The 17,795-nt window shown below is 34.9% G+C and overlaps 1 protein-coding gene across 4 annotated transcripts in view; it reads right to left on the bottom strand.

Annotated features, from left to right (window-relative positions):
- Positions 1 to 594: 594 nt before the first annotated feature.
- Positions 595 to 17,795, bottom strand: part of LOC140486218 (limbic system-associated membrane protein-like) — an 884,602-nt gene continuing 867,401 nt past the window's right edge. For all 4 annotated transcript variants that reach the window (XM_072585049.1, XM_072585050.1, XM_072585051.1 and 1 more), the window contains one exon: positions 595 to 11,756. In XM_072585049.1, coding sequence (XP_072441150.1) covers positions 11,656 to 11,756 — 101 coding nt within the window. In that variant the 3' untranslated portion in view covers positions 595 to 11,655. The remainder of the gene's footprint in view (positions 11,757 to 17,795) is intronic.

The following is a 17,795-nucleotide window of genomic DNA, read 5'->3' as shown; positions in this document are numbered from 1 at the left end:
GAAAAAATTCCTTTTAATATTAGGGCAGATTTATAAATCAACTAAAATACCTCTGTATTGTTGGCTATGGGTACTAGGATGCAGGAAGTTAGTATTTTAAATACATTTCTGTCTTGCAATTTTATATTTTTCACGCACAATGCTCATAAATGTGAAATATTGGTAAAGCTAATACATTGGAATGTGATTCATAAAAATATAAAACTGATATGGAAGTTACTTTTTGGAACCAAGTTACTATAATGCATATATCCAATTAATGCACTTTATTCTGATTATAATTGAATAAAATATGTCCCAATAAGTTTAGTTGAAAGACAGACATTTTCTGAGAATCAATTTCATATTTCACAAACCATTTATTTACAATTATATTTTGTATAACAAAACTGTTATATTTTGTATTTGCTTGTGCACAGACTATATGGCTTGAAGTGACTGACAATAGCTGCATGCAGGAATTTGCATGGTCTCGCTGTGCAATGCCAATCTGCAAAGCTCCAACAACTGTCTGACCATCAGAATGCCCATGCCAATGTGAAGTTTATTTAGTCACAACAAGTTGGTCATAGGAATAAAATGTGAGACAGCATCTTCACTTAAAACAGGTTTTATTCATGTTAGCAAATCCAAAGCAACACAAACTAGTGAAAAGCAGTAAAAATAGAAAAGGTCACTCACTGGAATATGTTTATAATCACACACAAAATATACATAGGATTCATCAACACAATTTTACAAGTGGTGCAGCAGTACAGAGTGGGTCACAGCAACATAGAGCTAGGAGTAAGCTTGGCAGGAATTGGGTAAAACACCAATAAGTTTGTTTTTCTCATTGTTTAGAATGAAAATTAAGCACATCATGAATCTGAACATGTCGCCAGAATTTACTTTAGCGTGTGTGTGTGTGTGTGTTCGTTCTTGCTGCTGCTGGAACTTGTTGGCCAACTTGTCAAAGGGTAAAGACAATCAATTAGGGATGGCACAACCCAATACATTTCAATTAATTTCATCCACAATAACTACTGATACATTGCTTCATCTGGCTACAATGGGAACAAGCAAAGCTTTCAGTTTCCAGATTAACCTCATCTACTTGATTGTCCTTTAAAATATTGGGGCAGTTAGAGAACATTCAACAACTTTCAGACTGACAAAAAATTGCCAATTTCATTCACATTCCCTTCAATTGTATATTATTTGAACATGAAAATTTTACCAGAATTTATTACAGTTTCAAATAATGAACAGTATATTAGGCGTGTCCCTAACAGTTTAGGGATCACAGTGTATTTACAATGTAAACGATTGTGTTTACAATATATTTCATGCTTTGACTTTAAGTCTAAAATTTGTATGTAAGTCTAAGGCTTGAATATAGCATTTAAGAACTTCAGCTAAGAGCCTTAATTATTTCAACACATTTCCTGCTTGCCTTCCCATTTTCTGCCCTTTTTAAATATGAGGTGATTCAAAATGCTACTGTTTAAATCTTAATTCTCACTAAGTCCTGTTCACCTATGACCTATCTGCTTGCTGATCTAAATTAGATCCCAGTTAAGCATACTTCAATTTAAAATTTCCCTTCACTGTTTATAAATTCCATGTCACTAACTCTGGGAACCTGTTTCAGTCCTACAACCTTGCAAACGTTCAATTCAGACACATTAAGCATTTTTGATTTCAATTGCCTCCACTTTATGCTATTTCATCAAGTGCCAAGCCCCTAAATAGTGAATTCTATTCCTGAATCTCACTGCCTTCCACCTTGTCTTTTTTTCCTTTAAATCATTCCTTTAAACCTCTGTCTTTGACCAAGCTTTTGGTCATTTGCCCAACTATCTCTATAAGTCATGCAATGTTGAGTTTCTTTTTGATAATCACCTTGTGACATGTTACTCTGTTACAGATGCTTTATAAATGCAAGTTGTTAAATGGAATTTTCAAAATTAGATTGATGTAATTAATGGTGAAAGATGTTGAATATTTATTTGATAACCACTATGTTTTAGAAGTGTCGAATATATTGCAAGTTGAAGCTGCACAGAAGATGGTAAATGTTGGGCTCACACTAAAACTTTGAACAACATTTTGTCCCCTGCACCCTCTTAATTTGAAAGCACTTTGCTTCATAGAAGTCCTCAACAGAAGGAAAATTATAGCGATTCAGACATTTTCCTAAAGAGGAGATCCTCTGCTTCAATGATACAGGGTCAATTGATTGTTGGTTGTTTGTGACTGACACACATCTGCTATTCATCTTTAAAACAGCATCTATTATCTTTGTGGTAAACTAATTATAGTGAATGCATAGAAATGCTTCCCTAAAAACAATGTCTCCAACAAATGCCACATAGTTTAGTTTTGCTTCAACTTTTAGGAGTAAAAGAAATTCATTTTTGCTTATAATTTTAATAAAATTTGGGGGAAATTGTGCATTAATCAACAAAAGACCAGAAAAAAAATGTTTAGAAATCATTGTGCAAATTACTTTTAAAAAAGGCTTGATTTGTGGAGCTATTCTCACTGCCACTGTGGACTGCATTGCAGGGCTGGCTTTGCATGTTGGGAACTAAATCCTACCTTAGTTTGCATCAGGAAATATATATTGCATGCTATAGGTTTACTAGCAATTCTGTTGTAAATGTGCTGTGATGGCATATATTTGCCTTGTTTCTTGCTGTCAGATTGAAGGCATGTAATTTTCAGCAAAATTGAATTGGCTACTAGGCCTTTTGTTCAATGGCTTTTGAATATTTAGGATTATTCCGAGGAGTTGAAGAGAAATTATATAAATAAATTAATTATTAACTTTATAAATATCCTCAGAATTTCTAGTTTAAGGAAACTAAAAATTGTTCCAAGGTATGGATTTACATTCTTTAATCCATTGAAATTGGTTCTCTTTTTAATTGGTATATTCAAAGTAAGCTCTTTACAAGTGTTTTTCTAAACTCAGAGATTTAGGTTGGAATTTGAATGAAGTCGTTTGGGATACATTTACAAATTGGATCCAGCTTTTTTGTTTTCTACATTTCATCAATTTACTTAATTTTGCTTAACATGAATTACAACATCAATGCACCCACAAAGTAACTGATACACTTGCTACTCTTCAGGTTTTCAAAAAAAATCAAATGACAAGAAATACATAATGTTGAAATGCAAGGTACAAAATTGGCAAATGTAGGATGGTTTCCACAAGAATTACTTTCAATAATGTTCAATGTCAGCTCTCCTTCTGCAGTTACCCTCTACCAATGTTTTAATTTGGAGATACATAACACTCAATATATTTTCACAGTGTTGATACTAGTCTTACAGTTCTGTCAAAAGTTAGTGAAGCAGATCTAATGAACGTGAAATTTAAAGTGATATGCATTACGGCATGTATTATTTATTCAAATGTTCATATTTTACAGACATTTCAACAGAATAGAGGTGGCATGGGGTTTACTTGTTGCATTTAATCTAATGGAAAGTTTCAAAGTTTCTTTTGTTTTACATTATGATGGGAAACAATCAAGTATTCTTTAAAATGGTTTGGCTTAACAGACAAGATATGTTTGCTATGAAGCCTATTACAAATGTTTCTTGGCAGTATCAGCACTGCTGTAACCATTTCTATCAAACTGTTATTTGATAAATTCAAAATAACAAAGTAAAAGTTTGTAGAAAATTTCTTTGACTTGTTTAAGGGGAAAACCACTGATAAATCTTAACACATATGTGCCAATAATATAACTTTGCACTTACATTTGTCACTTGCATCTTGGTAATAAATACAATGTAAATTAACTCTAAACTTTAAACTTTCCTTACAGAAACCAATGAGAGGTGATAGTGTATTTGAAATTGTATATCCCTTTCCCTCAAGCACACTTCATACATTAAAATTATATTAAATAAGTATTGGGCATTACAGTTAGGGTATGATAACATCTATCCAATTACAAATTCTTGGTCTCAAATGGACACTTATTTTTATAATCACAAAACCTGGCCATTGCTGTGCAAGCATCATAAAGGATACAGTAAATGTTGAAGGTAGAAAATCCCTGACTCCGATATATGTCAGAAGGAAATAAAGACAATGTGAAACAAAATAGGACGCCTTTCATTCTGAACTCAAAGCCTCCTCATAGTGAATTATTTTTGAAGTGTTGTGAATAATATTACATAAAATATTTGATTGCAGCAATGAAAACAATTTTCTATGAAGCTTTCGTTTTAGTAATTCAGGTTGAAGGATATGTGAAAGTGTCACAGTATGAAACATTATCATTTAAAATGGATGCAATACATTCAAATGTGTTTCACCATAATTATGCCATTCCTAATATCATGGATTAATTTCAATATAAAGAAAATAACTATTATAATTATTTAAATGTTAGCACAGTTGAATACAAGGCAGTTAAATATTTCTTTACATACCTGACTTTTTTGTTATATAGAATTCAACTGTTTAACACTGCAATGATCTATTTGATTTAAATAAATACTTTTGGAGAAATCTTGATATCTAAAATAATTTCCATATATTGCAATGTCTGAACTTTAAGTTTTTTTTTCAAAGCAGCAGCACGTTAATCCATGCATTACAAAATGTGTATTAATCTATTATTTGGTTACTTATAGAATGAAAAATAATATGGCAGTAGTATGAAGGCAATACATTTTACATAGTATGCTCAACTATTGAAACCTATAGAATCTTCCTTCAGGTGCCAAACAGTATGAATAGCAACGCTAACTGCTTACAATACTTTTATGCACAACACCTGTTTGCATTCCTGCAATAATGTAAGAGACATCAGTTCTAGTGCTGTAATTGATATTAATTGTGGCCCATGAGTCTAATATGCCAGTTTGTTTCCAAGTATATTTATTTTCTTTCAATGTAATTGGCTGACAATAATAAAGAATAAGTTATTTTCCACTTGCATCTGATAACAAGTGCTAAAGATTTTAGGTATACCATGTTCCAGTCAGTAAGTTACGCTTTCAAATTACTTTAACATCAACTTTGGATATCAGATCCACAGCTGCACTATGCACCCCAGTTAGGTCTTAATGCTTTAAACACATGTGATCTACAAATCAGGGAGGTAAACTCTGAAACACTCCTCAATGAGGGAGATAAAGACTTAAAAGGACATATCTAACAAAATGGGATAAATGGGGTAAAGAAAATCAAAATAAATCAACAAGAGAAAAGAGTAAGAATGTAAAAGAAAATGCTTTGATGTCTTTCTGGCATAGTAGAATAGTTTTAAAGTTTTTAACATGGAGAAAGGTTACACCTGCTACTTGTGAAGAGCCAATCTGATGATTGGTACAATAGTGAGTGCAAATGTCTTCAAATAGTAAGCAGTGCAAAGGTAGAAAATTATCAGCAAATTAATAGATTGTAGAATCTATCATTATGCAAAGATCCACATCACATGATTAACTCTCAATGTAGAAAGCAATTGTAATTTTCAGCATTCATTGCTTCAGATCTGTAGGCTTTGCTCTTATCTATTTGGACAGAGTGAGAAAATAGCTTTAGATTTTTCCCTTCCTAATAGAATTCTAAGTTGGATGTCCAGATTTGAAGTACTCATTGCAGAGGCAAATATCTTGATTGAGCTTTCTTATGCATAGACAGAAATAGTGTGTAGCTGTGTCTGCAAAATCATGCACTGTCAGTTCACAAAATATTTGGTAACTGTGAAAAGGAAAAAAAAATTATAACCAAAATTATGAGGGCACACTCAGCAAACCTTTCTCATAGATTCACATTGTAACATTGTTATCTGGTAAAGCATTGATTCTTCAAACTGTACTGATCACATACACATTGTTCATAAGGTATGACTGAATTTGTTTTTAAACAAAAGTGTTTGCAGATCTAATATAAACAGATCGTACTGCTTAAGCTATCAGTATTTCATAGTCAATGAGAGTTCACCTTCCTCTTCGTCTCTTGTTTATTATAAGTGCTGCTCACATAATTGATTTTGAAGTGGACTGAGTTACCGCAATCTCATCTTGAACCTATGTGGTCACTGACATGATGGTGGAAAGAGGATTGCTGTCTAGTGATTGCTGAGGATGCCCAACATTTATACTGGATTATTCAACAACTTTCTTGGGCATTTTTAATACTGTCATCAGATGCAAGAGAATTTTTCACTGTTAGCATTTATATTATGAGTAACTTCATACGAAGTAAACACACAAATTTAAGATGGCGTTGTCCTGATGGCAGAAAATAATTCCTGTGTTTAAATCTTTCATTGGTGAGAAAAAAGTTCCTTTTCCTTTTACTCCAAAATAAATTTCACAAATCATGCCCCATTTTGTATGTAAGTAGTTACAGCCCTATATTTTACATTTGCTTCAATTAACATATAGTGCAAAAATCTATTTTTGTCATATGAATATGTCACATAAATCAAACCAATATACAAGAATTTGACTGGCACCAAAATTCAATGAAATTTATTTGAGTTAAAAATTGTTCAGCATTTATCATCCTCAAACTTTTCAAGCAGCCGGAGAGTTGTGACAGCTGTGATAGTTGTTAAACTGAAGTAGTGACGTGGGTAATTGCTTAAAACTTTTGAGAAACTACCCATCCCTGCCAGCCTTACTTAATTCCTCAACATTAGCAGTATTCAATCAGCTATGGCATGCTTCAAACAACTTTCTGCATTTTACAGGCCTGCTTATCCTTGTTGCACAGAAATATTTACAATACAATCCTTCAATCACAATATTTTACAGAGACTCCACAGTTTAAGCAGAGAATCATGAGATTGCTGATCACCAGAAACATTGCCACAACTCCGTTGTTGAAAAAAAACATGATTTCAAGTTTTCAAATTTGATGAACCAAGTAATTTTTTTAAACTTCTTAATTCAATAACTTTTGTTATAGTCTTGTCCAGAGTCAGGGAGAAAAATTGGAAAACTAGATAATTAACAACCATGGGTGGGAGTGAAAATGAAATAGTTTCTGATTGCAATGTTCATAAACAATCAGACAAGGTTCATTAGTGACCCACAACACTGTCTGGTGGGTACTCATCGTTCATTGGAAAAGTCTTTCCCAATTGTAATTGATATAATAGATAAAACGAAGGAATTTAGTCCCTTGAAGATACTGGTGAGAGACTATTGCCATTAGCTTAAAGAAATGAAAGTAAAACCCTGAATCTTTGGGTTTAGCACATTGTTAAACTTTGAATCAAGCCTGCAATTGTGAACATTTTAGATCCAAACTGCAATGATTATAAGATCATTCCTGAGGTACTGCTACCAATTACATTCCATGTATTTCTTTTTCATTTTAACAAACTGTCAGCAGGATAAATTGATAAATGGGTGCTGGTATTTATTAAACATTTTTAAAATCTACTTTACTATGAACATGATAACCTTTTTTAGTATTATTAATCAGTTATTGGTTAGGACTATTTGGGCTTTATTTGCTAATACATCCTAAAACACATAATGATAGGGTCCTCGGGAGTGTTGGGGAACAGAGATAGTGGGGTGCAGCTTCATAGTTCCTTGAAAGTGGAGACACAGGTAGACAGGGTAGCAAAGAAGGCATTTGGTATGCTTGCCTTTAATTCTCAGTGAATGTAGGAATTGGAATATCATGTTGCAGCTGTACAAGACATTGGTCAGGCCACTTTTGGAATATTGTATTCAATTCTGTTCTCCCTGCTATAGAATGGATACTGTTAAACTTGAGAGGGTGCAGAAAAGATTTAGAAGAATGTTGCTGGGAATGGAGGGTTTGAGCTATAGGGCGAGACAGAATAGGCTGGGGTTACATTCCCTGGAGCATTGGAGGCTGAGGGGTGACCTTATAGAGGTTTATAAAATCATGAGGGGCATGGATAGGGTAAATAGACAAGGTTTTTTTCCAGGGAAGTTGAGTCCAAATCTGGAGGACAGAGGTTTAAATGAGTGGAGTGAGATACAAAATGGACTTAAGGGGCAACATTTTCACATATAACGTGGTGCATGTATGGAAGTATTGGAGGCTGGTACAATGACAGCATTTAAGAGGCATCTGGACAGGGATGTGAATGAAAAGTGTTTAAAAGGATATGGGCCAAATGGTGGCAAATGTGACTAGATTAATTTAGGGTATCTGGCTGGCATGGATGAGTTGGACCAAAGGGTCTGTTTCCATGCTGTACAACTCTGACTCTGTGATGTTACTTTATATAATATTTTAGGTAAGAGTGTCAAACTATTTTGTAGATGAAAGGCCATTATTGGCCTACAAATGGCCAAGCATTAAATCATGTACCATTTTACCATTTCTGGACAAAGAATTATTGTGGGTGAAATTGTGTCAATACCAGGAGAATGAAATGTTCCTTGTTTACAATATGATCAAAGAAAGTCAAACTACTGGTATTGCTCAATTTCACTGCCATTTTCTTCAGGAATAGAAAGTTTATCCTGTTTTCAATTATACCATTGTGATTTGGTGCAGTGGTGGAAATAGGTACCTAACTGGTGGTGTTATTAAATCTGAAGTTGTGGTAACAGTGGAAATCAAGTGGCAATTTCAGACAGTTGTGTAACTGACTCCCCACTATAGAGTCACCATAAGTACTTGCCCAAGGGCTCCCATAGTTTCAGGTTGTTTTCCTTCAGATATCATTTGTCAGTGGACCTTACATTTAGGAATAAGACATTTCATTTTGGAATGGATGGGAGAAACATTTGGCAGGTTCTGAGTCACTTTTCAAACAATGTCAGTCTGGCAATGAGAAAAGCTATAGCTCTGCAGCCTGCTTCTAATAGGAGCAAGAGGGCATGGATTCAAAGTGATCCGCAAAAGAAGCAAGGGTGAAGTGAGGAAAAATGTTTTCCACTCAGCGAGTAGTTAGGGCATGGGATGCACTGCCTGGAATTGTATGAAGATAGGTTCAATTGAGGCATTTATGAGATGATCAGTTGGTTAAAAATAACATGAAAGGGTATGGGGAGAAAGCAGGAGACTGGCACCTTGGTAATGATGGCCATTTAAAGCAAATACAGGCAGGATGGGCCAAATGGTCTCCTTCTGTACTGTAACCCTTTGATACTTCTGGGGTAATAAAGTCCTCCCGATTGCAAGAAAATGCCCACAGCAAGTGGTATCCGAGAAGCAGAATGAGGAAAAAGAAAAGCAACGTTAAAACAAAATAAAGCGACAGTCAAATTGCTTCTGTGGAGTTTCTGTGCTGATTCAATCTTAAATGAAAACTGTACAAAAGTCATTTTGCAAACTTGTCACATAATCAAGAAACTTGCAAAATATTAGATTTAGCTGACTACCACAGCATTAAAAGCAGGAAACACGTTGGAATTAAATCAAACTGTAGAACTCAAATTAAAGCCACACACCATTTTAATTTTTTTAAAGCTTTTTTTTTGTACAGTTATACCATATAAGTTATTTGCATCCAGTTTTGGGCAATCAATAAAGAAAAAAATGTTTCAAAATGCTTTTTCCATTTTCCATTGTGACATAAATCTGCTTCACAATAACAAATTGAACTGTGTGAGAAATGTAAATCTGTTGCTTGTTGTAGGTGGTGACTCCTATTTGGAGTGCTCCTTCTTAAATAGATTTATTATGGTGCTACAGCAGTAGGTTATTGATCCAAACTTTGTTAATACAGATTGTATGTGATCACCATGGTACATAATATTCATATTATTTCAAGAAAGTTAATCTATTCTTTTCCAAACCACCTTATTATTCCAGTAAAAACTGCTTCTGTTGAACACAGTAAATAATTGCTTTTGCACTTGCAATGTATACCATAATTTCGTTCAGCTTTTACTTCAGAAACATCCATCTATAGAATTGCAATGTTGAATATCAATAAGATAAATGCAAAAAAATAGTAACAGTGCACCACAGCATGTTATAGGACCATTGTTAACTGAAAAATCAGTTAGAGCTTGATAAAGTGGACCAAAGTCCTACTCCTGTTCCCAGGCTCTCTCTTCTGTATGTACACAGCACTTAACTGTCACAAGGATTTTTAGCATAGTCTAAAGCTAGCAACAAATGTAAATCCATTTATGGGCACTGGCCTCATATATACACCAACAGAAATGAGGAATACATTTTAGTGCCTGAAATGCAAACTTACTTTACAATTCTTATAAGATGAACAACTATCATGACCCCGAGAACTGGTGCCGCTTAGCTTTATTCTGAGAACTTGTTTTAAGTGTGTGAAGTTGAAGCGACATGACTCACTTGTGCCAGAGGCTGCAGTGGTTATTAGAAAGTCTGGAGTGTTAGTTATGATGTATAGCATCTCAGATATTATATTTTAAATTAGTATAGCAGACCAATAGCTTAATGAGCAGTGGTTTATGACCAATGACCTATCACTCCCTCATTGCACAAAGTTCAGGCCCAATGCTCATATAATACCCATTCAAATCTGATTTAATGCTTCTGCATTCTCTCATGAAAACTATCGTTTTCAGAGAGGATCCTCATGTTAGAACCCTATATATTTGAAGGACTTGACCAGTTCATCAGTAAGAACAGATTCTTAAAAATAAAGATTTTACAGGGGAAATCTTTAACTGTCAAATAATGGAAGATTTTTAATAAGTAAACAAGAAATGCCCATTGTCAGTACAACATATAATAAGAGAGCATTGTGGAACAAAACATTTAAAAATGACCCAGGCCATGCACTTTGTAATCTCCTGGAGTGACCATTATCAAAAATCACTGCAGTCTAATATATCTTGCATTTTGCTGTCAATCATCTCTTTAATTTAACTAGAACAGTATAACAGGCCAGATCAGCTAATTCCTTTAGAGATCCTTGGCGGGCAGAAAAAGACCAATTGGATGATGTACCTGCGATAAATGGAAATCAGAAGATTTTAAAAAGTTTTATTTTTTCCCCAATATTTTAGCCTCTTTATGAATTTAGACAGAGTATCATTAAGTTAGAGAGTAATGTTCAGATACATTTGTGATCTGATCAGGATATATTAGTATTTGTTACAGAATAGATATATTGATAATGGCATTTTCAGTGTGACTAATAAGATAAAAGAAAGTATTTTGAAGCTTTACAATTTTTTTTCTGAACTAGTTTATTGAAGAAGACAGTATCATCCAATTCACATTGATTTTGAGCAAATTGATTAAATTCATCAAGAATTTACCCTTTGATCCAGGCTGTTGTGCATCGATGCCTGTGCCTAAATATTGTGGGTGATTTATAATCAATACATTTAACACTGAGTTCCCATGTCATTCGTCACCCTCAATATTACTTCAGTGAATTATAATTTCTATATGGTGAATGGATCACTTGGCACTAACAAATACAGGGTTCTGCTTTGTGTTGATTAAATGTCATCATTCAGACCCAAAACAAAGGGTTAGACCTGCGAGAATGTAAACATTAGCAAATATGACAGGAGAAAGAATTTCTTTTTACACAATATTTGAAATTCATGAGCAAATGTTGATCATTTTGTACCTAATACACCCTCGACCTTTTGTTTCTATTCTAAAAGCTTTTCTAGCAATATTTTTTCTGTGCAGTAGAACGCACTGTGTTGAAATACAAATAGTCTCCTCTTTTCTTGCGGTCAGTTTTCATAATATTAACACTTGTAAATTAGACAGACTAGAGTTGCTGCTAGCAGCCACAGTGATATGGTGACGCCTGCTAATCCAGTGCCTGAGTCTCGCATGGAACCTGGCCCTAAACAAGTAAGAAAGAGAAACATTATTAATACTTTTAATCAAAAATTAAAGTTGAATATAAAAAGCTTTGGCTGTCACTTTCACAATTTTTGCTTTTTTTAATAAGTGGTTCAGGTTATTTTCTTAGAGCATTTGAATAAACTTAATTGAACAAAACCCATCTTCAATGATCTGAGCTGCAAGATTATCTCCCTTTTGCTTCTGCAATGCATCTGTGCAGCATGTGCCTTACTGCAAATTTCCCATTTAATGAAACATGCCTACAGAGCAAAGCAAAATTAATGTATGATCATGCACCAATTGCTTGAGTTAACCGTGTCAACTTCACAAAGTTTGCATTTTTTGAGGAGGTTCTGGTTACTGAAGATAAGGATTTTCACTTGCTTTATAAAATATATCAAGCAAGTACCATTTGAGTTGGAAATATAAAAAAAACACAAACCTGAATATAATATAGAATAATTCATGAACAGTACCCACACTGATTACATTGTCAAATGATCATTAGATAAATTCTGTTTTGCAAATAATTGACAAAGAAAATTTTAACGGTTAAATTACTGAAACAATATTTAAAATTACTTGATATAAAATGCCTACAAAATATAAAGCTAGAAAATGTATCATTTCAATAGTCCACATTCAATGCAAGGTTTGTTATTGAGACAAACAGATGATCTTAAACCATGTGATGTAAAATTATCTTGCTTGAAATAAATAATGATATCAATTTCTCTGCACCATTAACATGAGCACTAACATTTTTTGGGGAAACATTTTCCTCTGAGCTGTGGAAGGTTGGTTTCATGAATGCCTCACGAAGTAACAATGTGCCCAGTTTACTTTGCATATTACATATAACTATACGTCACATGTGAATTCAATGCAGCATTTTCAATGTGCTTTCTATAAAACAGGGAATGGAGTACGGATGGATTCAGATTATAGATTAAATGATTAGGCTATAATTTGAGGAGTGAATAAAAATTCTTCAATAGAACCACAGATTGCTTTCTACCCTTTTAACAATTGGAACAGCTTCTTGTAGACAGCACAAAGAGGAGTCATGATTAATTCAAGTAATGTCAATTTGAGTGTTATCACATCATATCAATTGAACTGCAGAGATTCTGTATTTTGTTTAATGCACTTTCAGTGAAAGTAGCATGAAACAGTTGAATTCAAAACCTGAGTCGAAAGAACGTAAAATCAATATAAGAGTGAAGTCAGAAAACTTTGTTTTGTTACAATTGGAGAACTCACAATGAGATGATTTGGAACTGCTTTTTCCTCAGCTGTTCAATGTACAAGTAAATTAATATAAATCAATTATATCAATTCTTGAGGGCTTTTCAGCATAAAAATGGGACATTTCAAAATTTCTTTATGAACTTAAACTATAATAGAGCTGCATTCCATGCAAAACATTCAGCATTTAAATTCACCAATACCAGATTTGGAGATGTTGTACAATAGAAAGTATGCACTGATTCTAAAGCTGTGAGATTAATTCAGTATTCAAGAAACTAACACCAAAATATTTCAACATTACATTGAGAAGACTCTACCTATTCCACTTCAGAAAACAGAAAATATTGAAGCTAAACATGGCTAATCATAAACTTCAAAAGCTGACCTGGCTTGGTCTGATATGTCCTTTATGCCACACAGATGTAAATCATTCTGGACATGAGCAAGAAAGACTGCAAGAATGAAAAGTTTCACTTTGTCTTAGGTGAATGAAAAATGAGCTTCTCCTATCCAGCTCTCAATCTGTTGCCACTTTAAGACTCTATGTTTTTATTTGTAAGCACGGAATCTCAATGTCTGCTCACTCAAACCTCCTGATAATGTCAAGGAGTGTCATCAGAGTCCTCAATTGATATAAGAAGCTATCTTTTTTATAATGTCCTGAAATATGTTTGGAATTGTCGACATCAGTGCCAAATGTAGGATCATAGGAACAGGAGTAGGCTATTCAGTTCCTTGAGCCTGCTTCACCATTCAATAAGATCATGATTAGATTAGATTAGATTCCCTACAGTGTGTAAACAGGCCCTTCGGTCAAACAAGTCCACACCGACCCTCTGAAGAGTAACCCACCCACTCCTATTTCCCTCTGACTATTGCATCTAACACTATGGACAATTTAGCATGGTCAATTCACCTGAATTGCACATCTTTGGACTGTGGGAAGAAACTAGAGCACCCGGAGGAAACCCACGCAGACACGGGGAGAATGTAAAAACTCCACACAGACAGTTGCCCAGGGCTGGAGTCGAACCTGGGACCTTGGTGCTGTGAGGCAGCAGTGCTAAATACTGAGTCACCATGCCGCCCCATCATGGCTGATCTGTGGCCTTACACCATATGTCTGGCTTGGGCTCATATCCCTTAATATCCTTGCTTAATAAAAATTTCTCTATTTCAGATTTAGATTTTAATAACTGAATTAGCATCGAATGGCGTTCACAAAACCTCCCTTACTCTTTGCTTGTAGGCGCGCTTTTTAACATCTCTCCTGAATGGCCTGGCCCTAAATCTTATTAAGCCCCCGATTCTAAATCTTTAACCAGTGTAAATAGTTTATCTTTATCTATACTGTCTTTTCCCATTAATACCCTGAAGATCTGGATTAGATCACCCCTTAACCATTAAATTTTAGAGAACAAAGGTCTAATTTGTCTGTTATCTTCTAATACCTAAGTCCAGATATCATTCTTGTAAGCCTGTATTGAACTTGCTCCAGACATCCTTCCTAAGTGTGGTGCCCGGATCTGCTCAGAATACTCTAAGTTTGGTCTAAATAGGGTTTTGTAAAACTGTAGCACAACTTCTGCATCTGTGTAGTCCAGCCCTTTAGATATGAAGGCCAATATTCTATTAGCTCTCTTGACTATTTTCTGTAGCTGTTTGTGGTATTTTAAAGCGCTATGCACCTAAACCCCCATATCTCATTTGATATCCACTGAATTTAAATTTGTGCCTTCTAAACAATATCCCAATCTATTTTTTTTCAGTCTGAAATGGATAACTTCACACTTACATACATTAAAATCGATGTACCACAGCTTAACCCATTCACCTAATCTCGTTAGTATCCTGTTGCAATTATATGTGATCGTCAACACTGTTCACAATACTGCCCAATTTTGTGACATCAGCATTTGACTTTTTATGCCATTATCCAAGTCACATGAATATTGCGAATAACTGAAGCCCCAACACATGTCCCTGTGAGACACCACTAATCACGTCTTGCCAATTTGAGTACTTGCCAATTATTTCAAATTTCTGTTTCCTGCCACTCAACCAATTTCTTATCCATGTCAGTAATTTGCTCTCAATTCTGTGGGCTTCCACCTCAGCTAACAATCTCTTGTGTGGGACTTTATCAAAAGCTTTCTGAAAGTCCATATAAACATCATCCCCTGAGTTACCGCTGTCCACCACCTTTGTCATCTCTTCCAAAACTCATGAGATTCATTAGACATGACTTACCCTTCATGAATCCATGCTGACTCTCCTTGATTAACTGAAAATTTGAGGTGATCAGTTACCTTACCTTTGATTATTAATTCCAACAATTTTTCCACCACAGATGTTAGGCTAATTGGTCTGTATTTTCCTGGTGTCCCTTTTGTTACCCTTCTTAAAGAATAAAGTGACCAATCTAAAGGTACAACGCCTGAATCTATGGAACTCTGAAGGATTGTGCTTACAGCACCAGTCATGTGCTCTCCTATCTCCTTTAACACATTCAATACTATCCCTGTATAACAATCGATCATGTCACTTATCATTGTGCTCTGAAATGAATTTTCATGACGTTGACAAAAAATACTGAAACAAACTTTGCAGAATACAAGACATTAAAAACCAAAGCTTATGGAACACAGACAAACTCCAATTTGACAGACATTTTGCAAATCTGCACATATAATAACCACATTCAAATGCTGCAAGAAAATATTATTTACACTCATTAAATTTGATCAGAATGCTAAGGATAGAAGGTGGAAACACATTGCACTTACTCATCTGGCAATAAACTTAATGTATTTGACTGAATTTTGCCAAAAATTGGTTAAGAGTCAATTCTAGGGAGTTTATTTTCAGGTTTCACTTCATGAAGCCTAATCAGTTATCTACTGCAATTCTCCATTAGCGACTTTATTATCTATGCATCATGCCTCTATAACATCCACTCGGCAATGGCAAAGTACATTCTACTACTGGGTCTCTGTAGAATTCTCTGCATGGGTCCATGTTTAAAGCCAAGTTGTGTACCAGGTCAAGTATTGCCAGCAGGATCTGTCCTTCACAATGTACAGAGTGGGAAGGGAATGAAAAAAAAACTTCTGAGGTCAAACGGGTAGCACTTTATTGCAAATAAAAGTTCACATTTATAAATGTATTGCTATTTTACATCATCACCTGACTACAGGAATCAGAGTACATAGGCTACAAGTCTTTAGTGCCATATTATCTTCGAAGACCACTTAAAAGGAGAGATTCTTTTTACCTAACACCCAGGATAAAACCTTGTCATGGTATAGTATGGGAACATTAACCATTGCAAAGCCTTCAAATGGTTGAAAATGTTGACTTGCATTCAACAAGAGAAAATTTGAAGAAAAACTACCAAAAAAAGCTATATTAGCTTTTGGGAATATCAGGCACTATTCACCTTTTGAACAATAACATCTTTCTCGTCAACAAAAAAATCACTGCACTCAGCTCCCATCTTTTGGAACCAGGCATCAATTTGTTCCTGTCTGACTTGTGATGCCTGATGCTGCACTATTACATATTGCTGTAAGTGATGTTCTTCCATCACATTCCCTTTTTATTTGCTCCAGTTTTGCAGATTCGCGCATGTCGAATTCTGTGACATGTTCTGGTTTTGACTATGCAGAAGACCCCTTCAGACTTACCAAATGTCAAAACCTCATCTTCAACAGGCCTACTGTCTGTTCTAAAATGACCTTGGCTGAAGAATGGGCTGCACTGGATCTACACTCAAGATCAGTCAGGGGTTTGCATAATGGAGACATCAGCTGTGGTTGCAGAGGATAGCCCTCATCTTCCAGTGTCAACTCTTGTGAGGCATCTGGATCTTGACACAAAACAAAATCATGAGTATTCTCAAAGGTTTAGGCATCATGGCAACTCCAGAAATCTTCCAGATGTAGAGATCCAATTGGCTAGGGAGATTGAGGAGTTGGAGGAAAGTAGCTTCAATAAGAAGATTGTACAGGAGAAATTAACGGGGCTGAAATTCAATAAATTCCCAGTGCCTGTGGTGTCTCAGAGTAGGAAAGGAAGTGGCTATAGAAAAAGTTGATGCAGTGGTAAATCTTCCAAAATTGTATAGTTTCTGTATATGATTCCTGCAACTTGGAAGATAGCAAATGTCATCTTCCCATTATTTCAAAAGGAAGTAAGCGAAAATGTGGAATTACAGATGTGTTAGCCTGACAGCAGCAGTAAGGAAATGCTCAAATCTATCATTGAGGAAGGAATATTTAAATGCTTTGTTGATCGTGATCCGATTGGCATAGTTAGGATGTATTTATGAATGGGAAATCATGTTTGATGGGTTGGAGGTTTTGAAGGTATCATGAAAAAAATTGGTAAAGAGAACCAATGGAGATAGTACACTTGGATTTTCAGAAGAGTAGTTTGAAAAATTGAAGCATGTGAGACAGCAGGTAACATACTGACATGGATAAAGGATTGGCGAACACAAAACAGAGAATAGGTCATTCTTATGTTGGCAAGCAGTAAACAGTGAGTACCACTAGGATCAGTACTTAAACCCCAGCTGTTCATAATATGCATCAATTATCTGCTGGTAGGATCAAAAATAATACTTCCAAATTTGTAGATGATACAAAACTACTGGAGGAAAATATAAAGCAGGTTCAGGAGAATTTTGTTAAACTGTCCAATAACAGACAATCCAACTGCCACACCATGACATTCAATGGTGTTACCATTACTGCATTCCGCACTATCAACATCTTGGGAGTTA

The sequence above is a fragment of the Chiloscyllium punctatum genome, chromosome 15 (assembly GCF_047496795.1).
Source record: "Chiloscyllium punctatum isolate Juve2018m chromosome 15, sChiPun1.3, whole genome shotgun sequence".
Taxonomy (NCBI): Eukaryota; Metazoa; Chordata; class Chondrichthyes; order Orectolobiformes; family Hemiscylliidae; genus Chiloscyllium; species Chiloscyllium punctatum.
This window is presented reverse-complemented; position numbering and strand designations above follow the sequence as displayed.